Source organism: Patella vulgata, chromosome 2, assembly GCF_932274485.2.
Source record: "Patella vulgata chromosome 2, xgPatVulg1.2, whole genome shotgun sequence".
Classification (NCBI taxonomy): Eukaryota; Metazoa; Mollusca; class Gastropoda; family Patellidae; genus Patella; species Patella vulgata.
The window spans coordinates 29,446,911-29,467,843 of NC_065880.2; the positions used below are offsets into that span (position 1 = coordinate 29,446,911).

At 34.9% G+C, this 20,933-nt stretch overlaps 1 protein-coding gene across 1 annotated transcript in view; it reads right to left on the reverse strand.

Annotated features, from left to right (window-relative positions):
• The window catches only part of LOC126812386 (uncharacterized), a 74,896-nt gene extending 54,163 nt beyond the window's left edge, over positions 1 to 20,733 (reverse strand). Inside the window, exons 1-3 of the mRNA XM_056098656.1 lie at positions 20,258 to 20,733; positions 3,643 to 3,773; positions 185 to 432 (exon numbers count right to left, since the gene is read on the reverse strand). Of these exons, the coding sequence (XP_055954631.1) occupies positions 185 to 432; positions 3,643 to 3,730 (336 nt within the window). The 5' untranslated portion in view covers positions 3,731 to 3,773; positions 20,258 to 20,733. The remainder of the gene's footprint in view (positions 1 to 184; positions 433 to 3,642; positions 3,774 to 20,257) is intronic.
• Between the last annotated feature and the right edge of the window lie 200 nt (positions 20,734 to 20,933).

Sequence of the window (20,933 nt, forward strand, 5' to 3'; positions counted from 1 at the left end):
ATAAAGACCTTTAAACGTCTCGGCTGAAGGACCTTACGTAAAGGGTGGATCCTATATTGTCGCCCAAATAAGGAAAAGGGGCGGAGCTTATCATTGGCTCTTATGGATACTAATTTTAAGTATTAGTTGGGCAGCTCCACTCGACACAAACTAGATCTGTTACCAGTAATTATATGGTACTTACACAAGTTTCTTTAACTGGTAAATCGAGTTTATTTAACTGGATACAGGAAATATTTTCAGTATCCACTAGGCTAATATATGTTAATTCAACATCACTTAAAGCAAACGTTAAGTTCTCGGAATCGTGTTGGCACAAATTGTCAGCATTCTCATTCGTGTTGGTTCGATTTAAACAATAAATATCATCATTTATCCGCTGTACTGTTTTATTATAGGAAATATACAATGATTCGTTCCGACATGTTGGGTCTGAAAATAAATATTTAAAAAAAAAGATCAGTAACAATTAATTATATTTAATTTAAAATTAATAATAAGCAGTTGCCATGTAATTTAAGATAGGCACACATTTTACAACAGGTGGAAGGAGAAGAGGGAAAATTGACAAGCCTCATCCTATCATTGTCTCAGTGTTTCAAATTGTGAAAAACTGTAGCCTCTTTCGCATTCACATGATTTTCGGAAAGGGAGTGCTGGATATGGATAAGGTTCAACAAAAACTAGAAGTTAAAAAACCTTGAATAAAACTATGAAATGTAAAATACAAATTATTTCAGTTGGTGATATCGTTGGTCTAATTTAATAAAACTATAATAAGTAAAATTCATATATGTAATTTTGGTTGGTGATGGTGTTGGTCTCATTTAATCCAATTTGAAGGGTTTGTTTTCTTCCCAATCTATAAGCCAGTTATTAATATATTCACTTTCAAAATACTGTGGATGCTTCAGAGTGTATGGGACTCAATTTATTACTTCACCTAATCAAAAGCCGGAGGTAAAATTCTACCTAACAGAGACATAAAAAAATAAAAGAACCCATGCCCCAACTTAACCAACATCTGACATGGCTTACAACATGCATAGAAAATAATTTGAAAGTACAAAATACACAAACAAGTCTTCAATTCAATTAACCATGCCTACTAATTGACTACAAGTCTTGATCTTTTAAAACAAGAAGTTAAAATTATCTCCCTTGGAGTAGTCGACATGGAATTCTAATTCCAGACACGGGTACTATTGAAAACATACGTAGAACTTTTGTTTGACACATACCACGACAAAACAAATGATAGGCAAAAATAGTTAAATGATGTCTCTACCAGATACATACCGTTTTCTATCAAAAATGTTCACTTATAAAATCTGCCCACGAAACGTTATAACAAACGCCGATACATGGTCAAGTTCTTGCATAAAAATACAATACTGTCGACAACGCAATTAAAAACAATATAGGCTACATGCATAATTAGAAAGATATACTCTTACAGAATACAAAAATATCAAAATATTTCACGGGCAATGACTGTGCAGAGAAAACGGTAGACTCTGCTAATGAAATTGTTTCAATAATATGACAGTAATTGAACTAATACACAGGTCATAATTCTATGGAATACAATTGTTGCTTATTTACTGTATCATTGCTCGATAAATAGATTAAAGTCGAAAGGTCGCTCATTCTTAAGCAGTAATTGTATTCCATAGAAATGTGACCTGTGTATTTGCTAGAGAAGCCTAGTCGAAACGTGGCTCAGTCCATGGAAATATTACCTAGCTGTACACAGGTGCCAAAGAGGCTGCTTGGCAGCTTGCCAGGTACCAAAAAACTTAAACCCATAGTCGAAATATAGAACCACCGAACATTTTTCCGGAAAACGAAATGCATATAAGATAGCTAAGATAGCTACTGAACTACCGGTTACAAATTTGAAATAAATCTGTAGCCTTTATCGCGTTCAGAAGATTTCTTTGCAAAGATGGTTAACTCAGTTGCGGAAGGTTGCGGAACGCTGAATATCGATAGGGTTCGTCCTCTCTTGACCCAATGCTTTATACCAAATTTGGAAAAAGATCTGTTGAAACTGTTGCTTTTGTTGCTTTTACACCACAACTTTGGACCGCTTATTATCGAAAAGACCCGTTTTCTCAAGACCCCAAATGCTTCAAACCAAATTGAAAAAAACCCACCTGTTCAACACTATATAGCCTCTATCGCGTGCACACGGTTTTCGCAAAAGGTAGAATAACTCAGAACGGAAGGTAAGATGCGCACCAAATCAAACTCAACCGAGATCTTTTGATTCTTTAACATATATTTTAAGTTTCATTTAAATCTAGTGGGTCGACAAAATTTTACATATCTCATATTTTGCGTAAAAAGCAAGGATCATAACCCGAGAAGTTGCATCCATGATATCCCGATCCGTAAACATATGTTAAGTTTCATCTAAATATAACAAAAATTGTGGTGTCTAGATGGTCCACAAAGTATACTCTTCAAAAAAAGTAGGGGATATTGAAATTCAAATACATATGCAGGTTGTGATATGATAAATAGTCATGGACATTTGACATGCTTTGAGAGTATGTTCACAGATGAAGAACTTATCGCCCCAACAGAATCACTGAGCTGCACATGTGACACGCAATAGCGCCATACACGTGGGAGGGGTTCATTGTCAAATTTGACACTTCAAGGAAGGGTTGATGAAAACTGCCGCGTGCTGGTTTATCTATCTATGTTTGCTTTCCTATCGGTTCTAGCATAAGATTGACTGTTTAACATATCTTTGCTTTAGTGTGTTACGTTTAATTTGATCGGGAGACGTGTTCGTCGACGTCAACGTCAACCGACAACACTGCAAGAATTGGCCGTGGCACAGCAAGAGGAGTGGGTCAGATTGACCCAAATCCTGATTAGACGGTTGATTAGGAGCATGCCACGACGAATTGCTGAATGTCTGAGGATTGGTGGAGCAATTACTCATTATTAAGACAAAAATCAAAAACGTCCATTTTCACTTTTGATAGTGTATCTTTTTGCGAGTGAAATGGGACCGTCAGATAAGCCGTCCATATGAACTGTTTATGTTCATGTGTAGGCAACTGGCCTGTTATTAACATACACTGGTTACCTCTAATAAAAACAGCAGCGCATTTCCGTAGTTTTGTATTGTTTCTGAATATCCCCTACTTTTTTTGAAGAGTATATTACAACTTTTGGCACTATATAATTTGCGTGAAGGGAAGTGGCCATTTTAACTGGAAGATCCGATTTTCACGAAAATTGACCTCATCATATATTTGAAGGGTATTTAAAATCGAATAAAAAAGTGTGACCTCTAGAGGGTCCACTTGCTATTTACGCAGATTTCGTACAATCAGTGGCAATAATCCATGCAGTTACGGTCCGACACGTGCCAAAATCGAACACATTCGAGATCTTTAGAATATGAACGTATATTTATAGAGTGTCCACAAACAAATCTGAATGAACATCCGTTCAAGGTGATTTTGACACTGTCATGAATCTCTCTTACACGCAATGCATCCGCCATCATCCTCGGTATATATATATATATATATATATATATATATATATATATATATATATATATATATATATATACTGTTTAAAATGGCATTAAAGAGATCAAATATCAAAGCTTACTTATTGATGCGGCATTGTCTACAAATAATATTGTTAATATCAAAATAAATACAGGAACAGTCTTCCCCAGATCTTGCGATTTCACCATCTTTCTGTTTTGTTCATCGAATTTTGGTCATCATAATGTACAGCTGTAAAAGATAAAAGAATCCATTAAGTATTCAATTGGTATAAATATTCATACTCTGTATCAGTTACCAGTCGCATGAAACTTACCAACAAATTGCTTAAAGAGACATCACGCGGCATCAGATTAAGTGTCTAATTATATTCAGTTGATAAAAAATATCCCTAGTTAAATTAGCAGTTAGCTACTATTCCAACGAAACTTTTAAACAAGTCGCTTAAAGATATCAAGCGTATAGCATCCATGTGTCCAGATATTCAATTAATAAATATCCATTCTTTTCATTAGTTAACTAGTCCATCGAAACTTGCTGAGAAATTTGCTTAAAAACACGCAGCATCTAGGTTTCTATAGTTACCCCCTCACTATTTTAGTTATCTTTCGCACGAAACATATAAGATATCACGCGTATCATCCATGTTTCCAATTATCTATTTTTTTTATTTTAGTCATCTATTTAGTTACACGAACAAATTGCTTAAAGGTATAAATACATATCTATTCTTTATATTCGTTTATATTATCTATTGGGTAACAAATTGTTAAAATTGTAGTATCCAAGTGTCCAAATATTCAATTAATAAATAAATATCCGTTATTCGTCAATATTCATGCTTAACATACCTACAAATAGTTACAATTGCAGCATATAACTGCCACTTAATAAATAAATAAATAGTTGTTATTCGTTAATATTCTAAAGTACCTACAAATTATTATAATTTTAGAATCCAAGTGTTCAATTAATATTCACTCGTGTAATAAAAAATATCCGTTATTCGTAAATTTTTATAATTGTAGCACCCAAGTGACCAAATTATATTCAATTTATAAATAAAAATCCGTTATAATTTGTAATATTCACGCTAAAGTACACAAAAATTGTTGTAATTGTAGCTTCCTAGTACGGAAATATCAAATTAATAAATAAATACCCGTACGTTATATTTGTTAATATTATCGGTTAACATATCTACAAATTGTTATAATTGTAGCATCTAAGTGTTGATACATTCATTTGAATGAATATCCGCTATTCGTTAATATTCTCGCTTAACATATCTACAAATTGTTTTAATTGTAGTATCTATATGGCAAAACATCAAATTAAGGAATCCTACCTACAAATAGCTTAAAATATAAAATACAGCACCTCAAGTTTCGCTATTAGAGCTTGATAGATATTATTAAAATAGTATCCAGATTATAATCTAGGTCCCAATATCAAATGACATCATGCGCACTCAAACACACAACAATAATCAAAAGATCCTTTACATAAAAGACATGCCCTAGTGCGATACAAATATTAAAAATATTTTTTGTAGCGTAAATTTCCTTTGTGTTCAATTATTCTACTTCAAAATAAAACTTCAAGTAGGTTGACCCAGTGTTGAAAAACACGAACACTGTGTAGCTGGCATATACAAGTCTCTAGATAAAAGCTATAGATATATCGTTTTAAACTCCACTCAAAGATTGTTCAAGACAGTTATAACTTTTTATTTTTATCTAATCCAATAACGACAACACATTATCGTAACCTATCACTTGGACATAAACAAGGCATGAAGTTGATGAATTTCTTTAAAAGACACTTGAAGAGTTTTTCTATAACATTATGCAACAGATGAGGCTATACGAGATAACCTTGTCACATACCCTAACATAAACATAACTATACAACCGATTCTTACTGTTGATAGTTTATTTTACTCAATTAAAAAATATATATGGTTTTGTTTCTGTGACGAGATTACAATGGATGCGTTGTGCTGCTGTTATCCGTACACATGATGTAACAGAACCCAGTGCATATTAAAGACGGTTCGTGTATTCAGATCACGCTAATCATACAGTATCCATATATATGTCATAAATTTTATATAATACACTCTTGGGAGTACGGGGTATCAACGTCGTTTTAAAGTCATCTGAAACCAAACGAGACAAAATCTACAAAATGATATCCTCCCTGTCGATTTGGGTGGTATCATGCACAGTATAACGAGCACCTGCAAACATACTTCCAATAATAATCCATTTAAATAAGTCGGTCGTTTTTTTTTTGATGTATAATCAATTAGGCCTACATTCTAATTAAATCCATGGCTAATGACATCATCTTGGTACTGATGAAAGTTTCAATATCAAATTCATTTTACCCTTTGTTTACTTTGGTTTCATTCTCACCCTCTATATCCGACCTCCGCCAATTAAACCTGTTATTTGGGTTTCCAATTTCTAGACATGTTAATTGATAAGATTGGGAGAAAAAACTCCACAAATCTCAAACAGACACTTTTTCTTTGTTTCTACAAACCAACACTCCCACCAATTTATCACTGCTACTAGCGTGTTAGAAATAGTGGCATTTTATTTTCTATCCATTCCTAAATAACAAAAAAACACTTTCAATTTCTTGATTTTTTGTACGGATTAAGAATAACATTTATTTAGTAAAAGCAACTGTATATATTACATAAAAACAACTACGTGATAAAATTGAAGTAAGCGAGTTTAAATGAATTGAAGTTAAAATAATACAAATATTGAAAACAGTGTGATTTTCAATGATAAATGACTGCATGATTAATCTTTAAATAGGAGAATTAAAAAAAATTAATGATAAAAAAGGAATTCCGCTTGATCCCATTTTATTTTGATATAGTTAATTTCAGACTTTTATAGCTAGATCTATCAATTTACAACACACGTTTGTACAATTATAAATATTTTTAAAAAAACCCCACAGAAAATATTAGTATTATCGATACAATGACATATCATTGATTATCTATAAGGAAAGAAACGCTGAAGGAAGGAACAGGTGGCAATTTTTTATAAATTATTTTTTTTAATCAGTTCATAAATGAAGACAAGGGAGGAAGGGAGGCTATCTATGGCAGTTCCTCAAAATTATATTTTTATCGGTTTTAATATAATTCAAACATTCAAAGGTCACGTTTTGATTTGATAACCCCAGTCTTTAATTGCTGTGATGTGGTTTGGCGTTTAAATTATACAAAAAACTAATTGGATTGTTATAACGGTTTAGTTGGGGGGCTTTTCGAATCCATTTCCTTATAATGCGATGGGTTTAGCGTCTTACCTTTCTGTACAAACCGGGCTAATGAAGACGGGCATACGCCACACAGTTTGCCATATGATGGACATTTAGCCTCACAGAGGCGGTACGGCCAATTTGTCTTTCGATATTCAACCGTTACTGGTATACACGGGACCTCGTTTGCTAAACCAATTCAAAGAACTAGGAGTTTGTCCTTGCCAAGACCTGCATCCTGCACCCCTGACAATGGAAAACCAGGATGGAAAATCCCGGGAAACACCGGATGGATGCCGAGACCTCCTGATTAGTGAGCCAGCGCAATACCCACTATGCCACCGTAACCACCTCCTTAAATTAACAAAACAAGCAAAACGACATTGACTTTCTTGGCAACTTACTCGTCGGCGGGAGTCCAACAATGTATATGTTTTTTTCTATTATTATAGCCTGCTGAGCAGAATCAAACTGCAAACGTTCCTACATAATGTACTTCAAGTCAAATCAACCTCAACATTTTTAGGTTTGACTACTCCGCGAAGCCAACCTCAGTAGGAATCTGGAAAGTTTACAACAGACAGGGTAACCTTTTAAAACTTGGGAAGAAGCAACAATTAGTTTAAGTGTGTGTAAATATTCCTACTTGAGCAATCCTATGTAACCCTCACAACCGGGTGTTCTAGTCAAAGTAAGCACACCCTGCTTCGTTCACATACCCATCACATGGAAAATATTTTCAGATTAAACTACTTTAGCATACGATGGCCTTGAGTAATAATTGTGTGCAGTATAATTCATTGTCCATGTTCTTTATATTCATTGTTATAGTTCATTTCTCGTGTGCTTTGGGTTAATTTCCCATGCTCTTTACAAATAAAAGTACAACTCAATTTCCAATATGACCCCTTTCTTTACAAAGCTTAAAGTAAGTGGCGTACTTCAGTTTAATTCATCAACCAATAATGCCAGTCACCGTTAACCGAACCAAGCAAGACACAAAGTGAAATGAAATGTACTTTTTTTTAAAAAAACCCAAAAAAACCTTCTCTTCTGCACCAACACTAGAAATAAAGACGGACATACGCCATGCACACTGTAATGTACTATGAGGGATCCCAACTGCCAAGGGGTCTTTTATGCGCACGCCAACAAGTCCACGTCTGGACTTAATTTTTCGTCCCATACCTGCGACGCGTTTCCATGCCAGGCCCTCTGTCCTGTACCTCTGACAATTGAGACCAGACTGTAAAATACAGTGGATCAAACACGGTCAAGATCAGACAGACACAAGGCGAGCTCCTGTGTGAAACAAAGTTTGCAATGGCTGATGTCTTGAACGTTTATTAGAATAGCAGTAGAAAATGATTATTATCAAGTTAAAAATCATAATTAACCGCAATCGATCGTAAGCAGCATTCACACTCTTCAATTAATAGGAAGCAGATTGATTGCATGTGCTATATGGAGCGTTATTCACGACATAATTCTAACTCTTAACACATAATTCATACACTAATATTATTAGTTCAATACATGCAACGTCTCTAAAACCATGACGCAAAGCGCGTCAATGCGTCCCTTCACTATTGTCTTGTGGGTAGAAACTCTTAATAATTGAGATGTTTTACATTCGTCACACTTTCTGCCTCCAATACATCTCCATATTATATTAAAAAACACATGTTCGAGTCGTCAAACATCAGTAATAATATACACTTGTTAATGTCTAATAAACTCACTGTAAGTCTAACCAATGTTTGAAATCGGAAGGGTGGATGCCCTTTAAACAATAAACACGTCTTACTCTCAACTCTATTTGATGACAACCGGGTCTATAATGGTGGCTTCGAGAGACTGGTTACATGTCGGACAAAAATATAAAGGTGATGAATTAGCATGTCTGTTATGCAATTGTTTGTATATTTAAGGTTATTGTGTATTGTATACATGTCCTATTATCTAATTGTCATTGTGAAACGAAGCTTTATAAAGCATATACAATATCTAAGATGTATTTCTTTATCAGATACATCAATAAATAAAAAGATAAACGAGAAGCCTGTTGTTTTTTAAAACACAGAATCAGAAACTTGATGATATTTCAAGTGTGTGGTGCGGAAGTTTAACAATAACAAGATCTTAATCACGGAGTTTAGCCACGCGACCCCACTGATAGTTATCGGTTTACTGCAAGTATCCAAATATTGGTTTCCTTTTAAAAATGGCAGTCAATCGACAGAGAACTAGCATCTCGTCTAGAAGGCCCCGGGTTCATAATATCGACAATAATATCGACATGGCCTGAGATCAACCATTGGAATTTGTCAAGCCTTTGGAGTTTATAGTGAAAGTAATCCTGTCGTTCGGATGGGACGGAAAATCGAGTTCCAGCCGTGAATAATGCACGTAACTGGACCCTTGTCAGATAGAGTAGGTCACATTTACCCCTCTTCATATTCATTAGACCGCTATTTGTCTGTCTGTCCAGTCTTTCCTGCCATGTCATCTCTCTCCCTCTCTCTCTCTCTTTCAAGAAACTGATTCAATGAGAACACGGGGACATAAGTGTGTATTCAAAATATACCCCTGTAACTGGCTGTAGCACCCAGAAACACCAGATCAACTCTTTGTTATAGGTCAACAATATGCCATAAGCAGTTTCCATTGGTGAAACACTTTCTTATATAAAAACATTTGCATATTTACATAAAACAACACACCAATGTGTTTAGTTTTACCTTGTTTGAAATCAGTGTTTATTTACATAAAACAAATATATACATCTGCAGCACGTGGCTACGGCACTTTATGACTACCACCGACTTACGAGGGCTGGCTGAAAAGTTCTAAAGATAGATCAATTGAGTTGAAACAAACATGTGCCACCAACAAGTATAATCATTGAATGAATCATAGACTCAAGAAATGCAACTGTAGTCTTCGTATCAGGTCATCTTGAGAATCTACCCATTGAAATCAAATGGACAAACTGACTATAGGGCAGTCATCAAGTACCTGCAACTGATAGGACTAACCCGAACACAGATACATGCCGACATGGTCTCAATCCTTAGTGGATGATGCCCCTCACTTTTCCACAGTAAAGAAGTGGGCTACGGAATTTAAGCGTGGCAGAGAGAGCCTTGACGATGACCCGCGTCCTGAAAGGTCATCAACAGCACCCGTTCATGAAAACATTACTTGAGTGCATGACATGTTGATGGCTGATCGACGAATGACCACTCGACATATTGCCAGTATTGTGGGCATCTCTCTTGAGCGGATGAGCACATTATCGCCAACAAGTTAGGAATGACAAAAGTTTCTACAGGATGGTTGCCAAAGCTCTTGACTGCGGATCACAAACGTGCCAGAAAAAGTAGATCCTGATAATTTTTTGGGCCGATTTGGCCCCGTCAGACTTACACCCGTTTCCAAAAATGGAAAAGGGATTAGACTGTCGTCATTGTCCTAGCAATGATGACGTCATGTAAGCTGTGGGCGACTTTTTTAGGATGACTAGGGGTTTGGGTAGGTGGTTTAACGCGCGCGCTTTAGATCGTAGGGTATGTCATTGATTCAAGTGGTGTGGTTTCGATTCCGCACACTGTACCTCAAGGAGTAGGGCCGCTTCTCCAACCTCGTGGGTTTTCTCTGGGTATCCGATTTCCTCCCAGTATGCGCATGTGAGTTAATGAAATAAAATTGATCCATGTTAGTTGCGAAAGGATTTAGTTTTTATCGAGTGGATGTTAAACCCAATTTCACCTTTTCTGTGTTTTTATGCAGTCCATAGAAAGAATAATATTAATGTAGTTCCCAATGATGGCTAAGACAGTTCGTCGGTATTTTCCACATACTGCACGCAGCGACCCATCTACGTCATACTTCCCAGAATGTGACACTGCACTGATTATCCGCCATTTAAAACGATCATGTGAATATTTTGGGGCGGGACTTATCGATTCGACACCGCTTTGTTTAGACAACAAAGTAAAAATAACCCACGCACGTGTGTTTTATGTAAACACGGCATGTCGCTGACACTCGCGTAAAAGCGATATATAATATGTGCTATGGGTAATATTGCAATAGACTATTTACCATTGTAAACTGTCTTTAGAGTTTCAATCTGTTTATCTTTCAAAACAAGGTTAGATACTCCTAAATTTGTTTTCGCAAACAAAACCGCCTCTGTGAAATTATGTTTCATGGGCGCCGCCATATTGAATAATTAGAGGACTATTTTGTGATTCGGCTTTGATTAGTTTGACATCTTTCATACACACAGCGGCTAAATAAACATATTTAATTTCATTCAATATGACAATAGAAGAGAAATAAATACTTTTAAAATTTTCTAAAAGCATACTCAGTGTTTTCGACTAAAATCGTCGATGTTGGAATTTAAATGTCGGTTAATTAGCTTAGGGCCTATTCTCAGCCGGAGCTAGCTGTAGATAGGCAGCCTAAGTTTGGGATGTATTTTCCAATCTGGTTTAACCATGGTCAGTGGTACAGGACCAAAGATCTGGCAACCAATAGTATCACGAATCCATCAATATTCATATCCTTCGAAGAAACCTTTTGGTGTATTCGGCTACAGCGGTCTCTGTGATATTCGGAAATTAAAAGCTGTGCCCCGTCACTCCTGAAAAAACAGTTCCGTAAGTCTGTGACTGCAATCCCTTGGAAGAAACTCTTTGATGTATTCGGCTACAGCGGTCTCTGGTGATATTCAGGAATTAAAAACTGTGCCCCTTCCCGCCCGCAAAATAAAAATTTTCCGTACGCCTGAGGCTGCAATCCCTAACAAACATCCCTTAATCCGGCCCTGAACTCATTAAAACAAATTCTCTGCATGAGGCACTTGAATAAGTTCACTCAAAAAACTTGTTAATGGATTGGGGGAACATCAACACATGTAGAGTGCTTTTTGTAATTAAAATTATTGGGGATATTTTGCCAAGGGTTCAGTCTGGTTTGAAATACTGAAGAGATTTGTTATAAATCCCAGTCTAAATACGACTTGTACAAATAAAGAAAAAGAGCTTTTATAATAAAATAATTTCCGCACAGGACGTTAAAACAATATCAAATCTAGTGAAACCTGATATTTAAAGCGCTATTTATTTTTTTCATCAGTTCAAAGTATTTTATTTTAAAATAAAGTTTATTACGTATAGAAAACATGGCGGTTAGTGGTATTGACATAAATCCTAGATTTATAATGGCGGAATTCGGAGTATAATGAGCTAACACACAGTGGGCATCAGGATTGTATTATGAATCTTTCAGATTATGCGAAGATGATCCTTTAATGCTGTTTTAATACCAACTCGTCGTTCCAACAACACGTTTTAAAGCAGCAGATTTGTCCAAATGACACGCAGTTTTGAGAAAGTTTATGGGGCGAAATGGTTAACAGAACACGCTCCTCTTTACGATTTGTGAAAAATTAATAAAGAATTAGACCTCTGTTTGATTAACAATTTAATTTCAAGGAACTATCTTGATATGATATTAGTATTTCTGTAATTGGCTTTGCAGACAAATGATGACGTTATAAATCCCATCAAAGAATGGTATTAATATGTTTGAGGTCTACAAATAGCTAACAAATATTTATTATGATGTTGTAGTCAATCACTTCAGTTTAGACATAAAACATTTTACATGTTTTCTATAAAAAAAAATGTCACCCTCTTTTCAGTCTCGAAAATAGACAGCTAAATGCACTATTTCTTTTATATTTTTTTTAAAATAATATTCAACAGAAATATGCAGAAATTGAGCCTCAATGAGATTGAATTACAGAAGTTTTAAAACTTGGATTACTGGTATCTTTCTCAGAGGTATATGAATCGTAGTGAAGAATGACTGAATGGCTGAAATGGTGTTCAACGTCCTACAGGCTAATGAAGCCGGGAAAAGATGGCGCTTTGATGTGATTGCTTATAAATTTTACACAACTCTAGTGTTTACTGTATTACTGATGCCTAATACTGATATTAATTAAATATATCAGGTATGATATTAGTTTAATAAATTAAAACGGGAATTGCTTAATTTTTATTACGAAACCAATTAGCTTCAAATGAACCCAGTAGTAATGGTGATTTGATAATTTTTACTATCCTAACGATTATTCCCGTGTATAGATACATTGACCAGACTTTACAACACAGAATATAGATACACTGGCCGGACTTTACATCAGTGAATATAGATACATTGACCAGACTTTACTAAATAGAGAATCTACTCCTCGTCTTTTTTGATATCAAAAAACATCAACATAAGTCGACAAAGTAAAAAAAAACAAAAAAACCCGAGGTTCTGTCGATTTATTTTTTTACTTTATCGACGAGTGTTGATATTTTTTGATATAAAAAAGACGAGTAGGAGATTTTATTTATCGCCCAACCCTTTCTTACATGCACAAATAAATACATTTAATTCTTTGCTATAGACCTCACTTTTACTGAACTTGATTACATTACGGCTTAGTGATGCATCATTTTTTGACAGCAATTCAACCATTGCAAAGTCCTTTATATTGACCCAGTGTTTCCATCAAGGTCAATTAAATAAAACTAATTCATTTTAACAGAAAAAACGAAGTTACTTTTAATACAAAATGATCGTATCTTTGATATTAAAAAAAAGTAGTTCCTTTTTAACTGACCAATCAAATTCATGCAAAAAGGAGATATCGCAGTAGATTATGAAATTTATTATACAAGCGATATCTACTGTAGAATGTATTATTGGGTGAAAAAGCGTATATAGATACATTTTTGGCTATACTTCACAAGAGCGAATAGACTATAGATATCATTTTACTTTTAGAACACAAACAAAACTGGAAATTATAGTCTTCAAAGACTTACACATTTACTTAGTGGCTGTCATAATAGAGAGTGGGAGGGGGTGATCACACAGGACAGACATTCTTAATAACATACTGGCATACATTAATTTGTTGACACATGGTACTCACATGTTCCGAGTGTTCAGTTTCTAATACCGCCCTTTATGTGTGAAAATGTCATTTCTACTATAAGAAGATCGGTGCATGTATATATTATTATTTACTAGGCATGTTCGGGTGTTATTTTAAGAACGATTTCATTGTAAAAGATTTAAATATTCAACAATGATCAGTCAGTTTGAATAAACAAGCTCTGCAGTTTTCGAAGGATGGATGGTCTTTGGTATTTCCATGAAGTACCCAGCCGACCTTCTCTGGAATTAAAGCATTAAAAAAGCACAAAAGTTCCGATGCACTTCCGATTTAAACCTTTTTTGCGGGTTTGAAATAAAAATAAAGGTGATACAATTTTGAGAAAAACTGACGGCCACGTGTCTCAAAATTGAAGTAGTCAGGGGCGCAAAATGTCAACCATAATGGAGATGCACTTCCGGTTGCAGCAGACGACATCTTTGAAATTGTCCAGCACGTGTTTCAACTGTACACAAAGAAATATATTTGTTAAATAGACAAGCATTATTTTGTTTATGGTGTAGTCACGATATGTAAGATTATAGCATTTAGATAAGTATCTTCGTATACGTGCTAAGTTTCACAAAATGTAGAGGGATTAAATTAACAAACGGGCAGATAACTCCCCTGATACCTGGTATAGAATGTTTTATGAAGAGAAAGGAGACAATATTATATCTCTGATATCCCTGAAGAAGGGTTTAACACATGATTTAAGACAGAATGACATTAACGGTATTTCCGAACTTATAAACGATAACTACGGTGGCCTTTTAGTGCCATATGTTGATTTATACCCTTTTCTTTACCTCATATGAGAAATCGCAGTGAAAACTATGATAAATAAAAAAAAAGAACATTAAAAACCTTTTCCCCGCCGTGTAAACCTTTTTCTCTGCCATATAAAACTTTACACCGCGGAGGAAAGATTTACACTGCGGAGAAAAGGTTTATACCGCGAAGAAAAGGTTTACACCGCGGAGAAAACTTTATACCGCGGAGAAATGGTCTAACGCGTGCGCTTCAGATCATAAGGATGAGTTAGGTAGCATGGTTTCGATTCCCAGCAAGGATTCGGGTGGCCTGTCCAACCTTGTGGGTTTACTCAAGGTCATCCATTGCCACCCACTGCTAAAGACCCGTACACACGAAATAAAATTAAATCATGTTAATCCGGAAATGACCTTGTTTGTGTCGAGTGCTCCCCCCTCTCTCTCTCTCTCAGCGACAGCTTTAATCTATAAAGTCGTATTATAAGTGTATACCTAATCTCATTGGTCAACGAAATATAATATATTGTCAATAAAAATATCGCGTGCATCATAAAATTATATATGGGTAAAGGTATAGAGATTGTAATTCATTTTTTTCTTCCTGGTTACACCCGAAACAGGTTAATATAAAAAGTAAATAGAGTGTGTGTACTTCATAAGAATAAATTCACTGGGGCAGAAAAACAAAAATAAAACTCGTTTAGTCTTTCCCTATCACGATCTTCTAGTTATAAAGAAGACGACAATTTACAGATAAAGCCTGAAAAAAATCTCTACTCTTGTGATCGTGTTTTTTTTAATAGTATAGAAGAACTAGAGTATTTATTTTTTATTTAGATATTGCATTGTGTGAGATATAAATAAAGAGCTGACAGTACTTGCTGTAATAGTTCAAATAGTCTTTTTTTTAAACAATATTTTTATTCATTATATCTTAATTTGAATTGGGGAACAGGCTATGACAATGTGTAACCCCTCTCTCTGATTTAGATACATATGTACATACATACATAATTACATATAGGATTAAAAATAGATAATATAGAGACTTTTTTTAAAAATAAATATTTTAGTGGAAATTTTGGTGGAAATCTATTTTAAAAGTACTGCTTTGGTTATGTTGGGTATGGTAAGGCATTTACAACCAACAATCGCCCATACCTCCAAATCACACAAACCAGTTGGGAGAGTCGAGATATTAGAGGATTGTACAGTGTTCAAATAGATAATGAACAAGTGCGAGCGTACTATTGTCCAGGAACTGACCATGATGTTTGAGAACATGGTACATAGAGTCCCCGCCTCATTCTGGTGCATATAGTTTTAACATACAGTTATTGTTCTATACACCTATCACATGCTGTAAAGACAGAATTCGAAGAGCATTCTTTAACGAAGGCTGGCACGGTGTTAAAACATGTCAATGTCATGTTCAATTCTGATACTAAAATACGTGGCGATCTTTCCCCAGGCAGCGGTTTTTCTTCTTATGGTGGGCCTCGTTTTTGTTGCTACAATCCGAACGACTAGGCATATTAAAATGTTGAATCGTTCGGAAGTGATTTAATTAACAGCGACCCATTCTTGCCACATTAATTTGTACCAGCCTGCAGGCATGGCGATCCAGGCATATGGGATATCTGGTAATTTGGGTACTTATGGAAACTGACAGTTTGTAATTATGCGAAAATGTATCAGAGAGCTTCCGACATTTGTACAGGACTTGGATAGTAGATTCTAACAGTATTTGAAGTAGAATTAACCCGTTTGATGAGCTAAGAGCTATCTGGATCGGTTCCTTTAAACATAGTAACAACTTTATAGTATGTCAAATTTATCATTTTTTGACATACTCTAAAATATTGCAGAAATATGAAATAGTAATACAGAGTTCTTAGAATTCAGATAAATCCAGATGGATGCTCCAATGAATCGTTTGTAAACGAAACTGATTAGTGTCGATTTAATATAATTTGATATTATATTATTGATTTGTTTCGAAGTCGGTATATGTCTTCATAAAACGTTTTGCACCCACTGATAGAGACAATATTGGGATATAACTGATTTTGCATTCTGTAGTACCCCCCCCCCCCCAACAAACCCTGACATAATACTTTGAAATGAAGATTTAATTTTTCCTATCACCCATCGCAAAAGCACACCAGATCAAACCAATTTCAACTCTTTATTTTGAACTGAATCAAAAGGGGTTAAGCTCATTTAAAGTACTTGATTGACATGTGAAATAATGTATGTAATTGGTACAGTTAAATGTTTTCGATTTGTTTAATTATGCCAAGCTCTATTTATACAATTAATATTAACTATATGAATGTCCTGACACGTGCACACTTATAATTACATTTATTTAATTATATTTAATGTAAATAAAGAATATACGTAAATACTAATAATATAGCATGTTATTTCATCCGCAAGACTTAAAAATATTCAACACTAAATATGGTTTGCCAGGCAACAAACAGGTTTGATGTTATGTTAACCGTTAAACTGCTGAAATTGAATCGATGTTTACATTTTATAAATGACGCATCTGTTTACGAACCACCTAGGGTTAATTACGGCTAACATCAAATCTTCAACAATCGGTTCTGGTTGATTACCCGACATCTTCATACCGGGTAGAGTATAGGTAGGAAATAGTGACCCGGTGAAAGTGGACACGGTTATCCAGCCCCAGGATAACAACTGAGGACAGACGAAAGTGACGGCAATATCCGACCCTGGTTTCACGAAACATTCTCAGATTTCAGTTAAGAATTTACTTAAAATTGCTCGTCTTATTTTAACTAAAATATGACCCTTTATAAAACTTTTGTTGTTGTAATGTATCAAATAACTCAAGCCCGAGAATGCTCTGTGAACTCGGGGTTTGGTCTTTTAAAAAAAATGCTAAAAATATTTCGATCGACTAATCCTATTTTTAAGCGCTTTATAGGGGATGTTCCAGATTTCATAGGACACCGTAAATAAATATATAAATTCAGCGTTAAACAGGTATAATGTAAGAGTCCAATCTTCCTATTGCGAGTCTTTCTTGGGGTCTAAAATGTTATATAAATTATAAATTAGATTTACTAACATGACAAGACTAAATCAACTCTCGATGCCATCGAATGGCTCCGATTTCAAGTAGATTAGAACGGTTCAACCATTTAATGATTTAATTTAAAAAAGGAAAAGCGAGACTTATGCTCGAATGACCAATACGGTGGTTACGATCAAATCACACATCTTGCCCAAACTACAACCATTGGGAACTTCGCTCAATATAAAGTAATTTGAATGAAATTTTCAATATTTTGATTTTGCATTATGTATTTTTGAAAAATTATAGCAAGAACGGCCCGCTCTTTATCTAAGTCGTACATAATGACCCCTTTAAATGTGATGAAACAGCCTTTTTAACTTGCCTGAAAAATTCAAGTCAAACTATTAAACTTTACAAAAATAATAGCTAGTACATCTTCAACAAGTATATAGACATGGTTATCCAGGTACTTACACATGGCCAACCCCACATGGGAACTGAGCTGGAGATGGTATGCACATGATTAACCAGTTTAATTCTATATGGACTGCGACTTAAACTATAATTTATCGTGTCTCTGTATACATTGTAATATGACCAACAGACAAAATACATTTGTATTGTCTGATAGTGTGTCGTGTTCAAGTAGGACATAACGATATTCTATTAAATAGATTTCGTATTTACCTTATGAGCAATATTTGTTCGGTATTAACGAATTGCATGTCATCAATACATACTGTACCAATATATACTGGGTAGAGATTCTAGAGAACTATGAATGAATGAATGAATGAATGAATGAGTGGAGTATAACAACTCTTCAACACAAAACTTCTGTCATTTTGAAACTAAAATACTATTATAGTTTATTCCATGGTCACGTGGACAATGCTAGAGGGATGAATTTCCTCCAGATAACGGCGTTTAATAGTGTCATGGTATTCATTACCCACACGTTTGAAACAATGACCCTCATTGGGGTTTTGGTATAAACGTCTAAGCTTTCACTACACGGTGGCTCGGTATAAGAATGCGATGGTTCACTAATCGGGGGTGAGGCATACATATCCCCACAAATCGCTACTTTAAATTTCATTTTTCCTGGGGTGTAGAGATGTTAAATACGGTCGCAAAGTGTATTCAACATGTATATAGAAACATTAATGACATAAGAGCGACTCACTGTTATTGTAATTCAAGCCTTTCTTTATGCCTTAAATGTTATTTAAATTATTAATTCGACATTAATTAACTTGTCAAGACCATAATGAACTCTCGATGCCATCGTTAGGCTGCAATATTTAGTGGATTTGAATACTTTTGTTGTGGATGAAATAACCATAAATATGGATAATCGAGACTTTGTTTATAATCGTACCAACGGTAGTAATGACGGTCGGGCCTAGCCTAAAATTAATATCTAGGTTCAGAGTGAAGCAATTTGACTGCAATTTTTAGCATATTCTATTTTCATTATCTTTATTTTAACTATTATAGCGAAAACTGTCAGCTCTTTATCTGATCTTACCTAATGCCCATTTAAGTAACGTTGTTTTGATCCGTGTTTCGGCCGAGAAACTTACCAAAGACTTTCCAGCGTTGTTCCCCTTGTCAGAGGTGCAGGATGGAGGGTCATTAAAATATGACCTAACGTAAAGGCTTACGTGTTGATGGCCCTTTAAAAATAAATCCCTATTTCTCCCCGTTTTGGTGATGCGGTTGAGTGATTGGCTTTATTTTGATAAAAGCGTAGAATAATTAATACGTAGGGTGTGTATATAATACGTAGGGTGTGTACACGGAACTAACAAAAGGAATTTGCATAAAGTGACAAATATTTAGAAAAAACATTTTATTTTCAAGTCATTGACGTTTTACTTTTTTCTGCATCAACTGGGATAATGGAAACGGGCGGTGCTACGAGTTACTCGTATTTCCATGCAACTGTCTCTGGATCTTTAACGTGCGCTAATGGTAAACGCGGCATCTCGGTTTGGCAACTAAACGCTTTCCCGGGGGAAAAAAAACCACGTTGAAAAATACAACCGGGCAATCGAAACCACGCCAGTTGACTTAATGACAGACGTTATTATACAACGTACACGCGCTAATCATTCGCCCCCCCCCCTCACCCTCCCCACGTAAGTTAGTGATATGCAGTGTTTGAAATAGATTTTCGATGATAGAAGACAGATAAATGTTTCTTTGTGAAATATATTTTACCGATTAAGATGATATAACCGATTTATAATTCAGCTGTAGACCTAAACAACCTTAACTTATGAAAATGTGAACACAATAATATTATAAGACGCAAATAAACATACATCTGGTAGAACGTTATTTGAATTTGTTAAGATATGCATGCATATATTTGACAAAAATAGAACAAAACATGATACAGTACTCAGATGGTAATAGAACACTATTTATATTCCAATCTTAAAATAACTTATAATATATTATAATACATATACAGTGATCAGTCATGAAGAAACAGTCGCTATTTCTACATGGATGAAAAGAGGTCTATCACAAAGCCATTTTGTTCTGTGATGTTTAAAAGAATAAAAGAAAGACTCACCTGTTGTTGTTAGTAATCTATTATCCTATGTATTTAACACGCACCGGTAAACATACTGTGCGAACACGGGGTTCCGTTAAAAAGTTTGTTGACAAGTTGAAGAAAATCCAAGATATTGTATAAGGTTGCACTAAATTCTTAATTCCTCAAAAATGTCCCAAGAAATTCATCATTCAAAACCGGTTATCTTAGAGGTCAAAGAATCCGATGTGTTATTTCGATTTTGTTTTATAATATCAAATCGGTTACAAATATATTTGACCCCTACTTAAAATAATCCGATTACAGAACTCATAAATACAGAATAAAACCACTATATGGATAAATATACGTTGACTGCGATAAATTCACGAATGTCTTAATACGGATACAACCACAGTATAAATGCGTCAGAAATCCACTTAAATGCGCTCTCTATTCAAGTTCACCAACTGTAGATGATATCGTTCAGTTTCTATGAGGAAATTTGAACTATTTTTTCCACAGCTCGACACACAACACCGTAAACTAAAATGAAAGAAAAAAAACCGTAACTGTTATATCAAACTAAGCCTGCACCCCGTTAGGATAGAGACATAGTTTTTGTATTAAAAAGAAGATTAAAAAAAAAAACTTCTAATTAGTTTTTTTTACATAAGTAAATTAAATTATTAAATGCTTTTCACTGTGCACTATT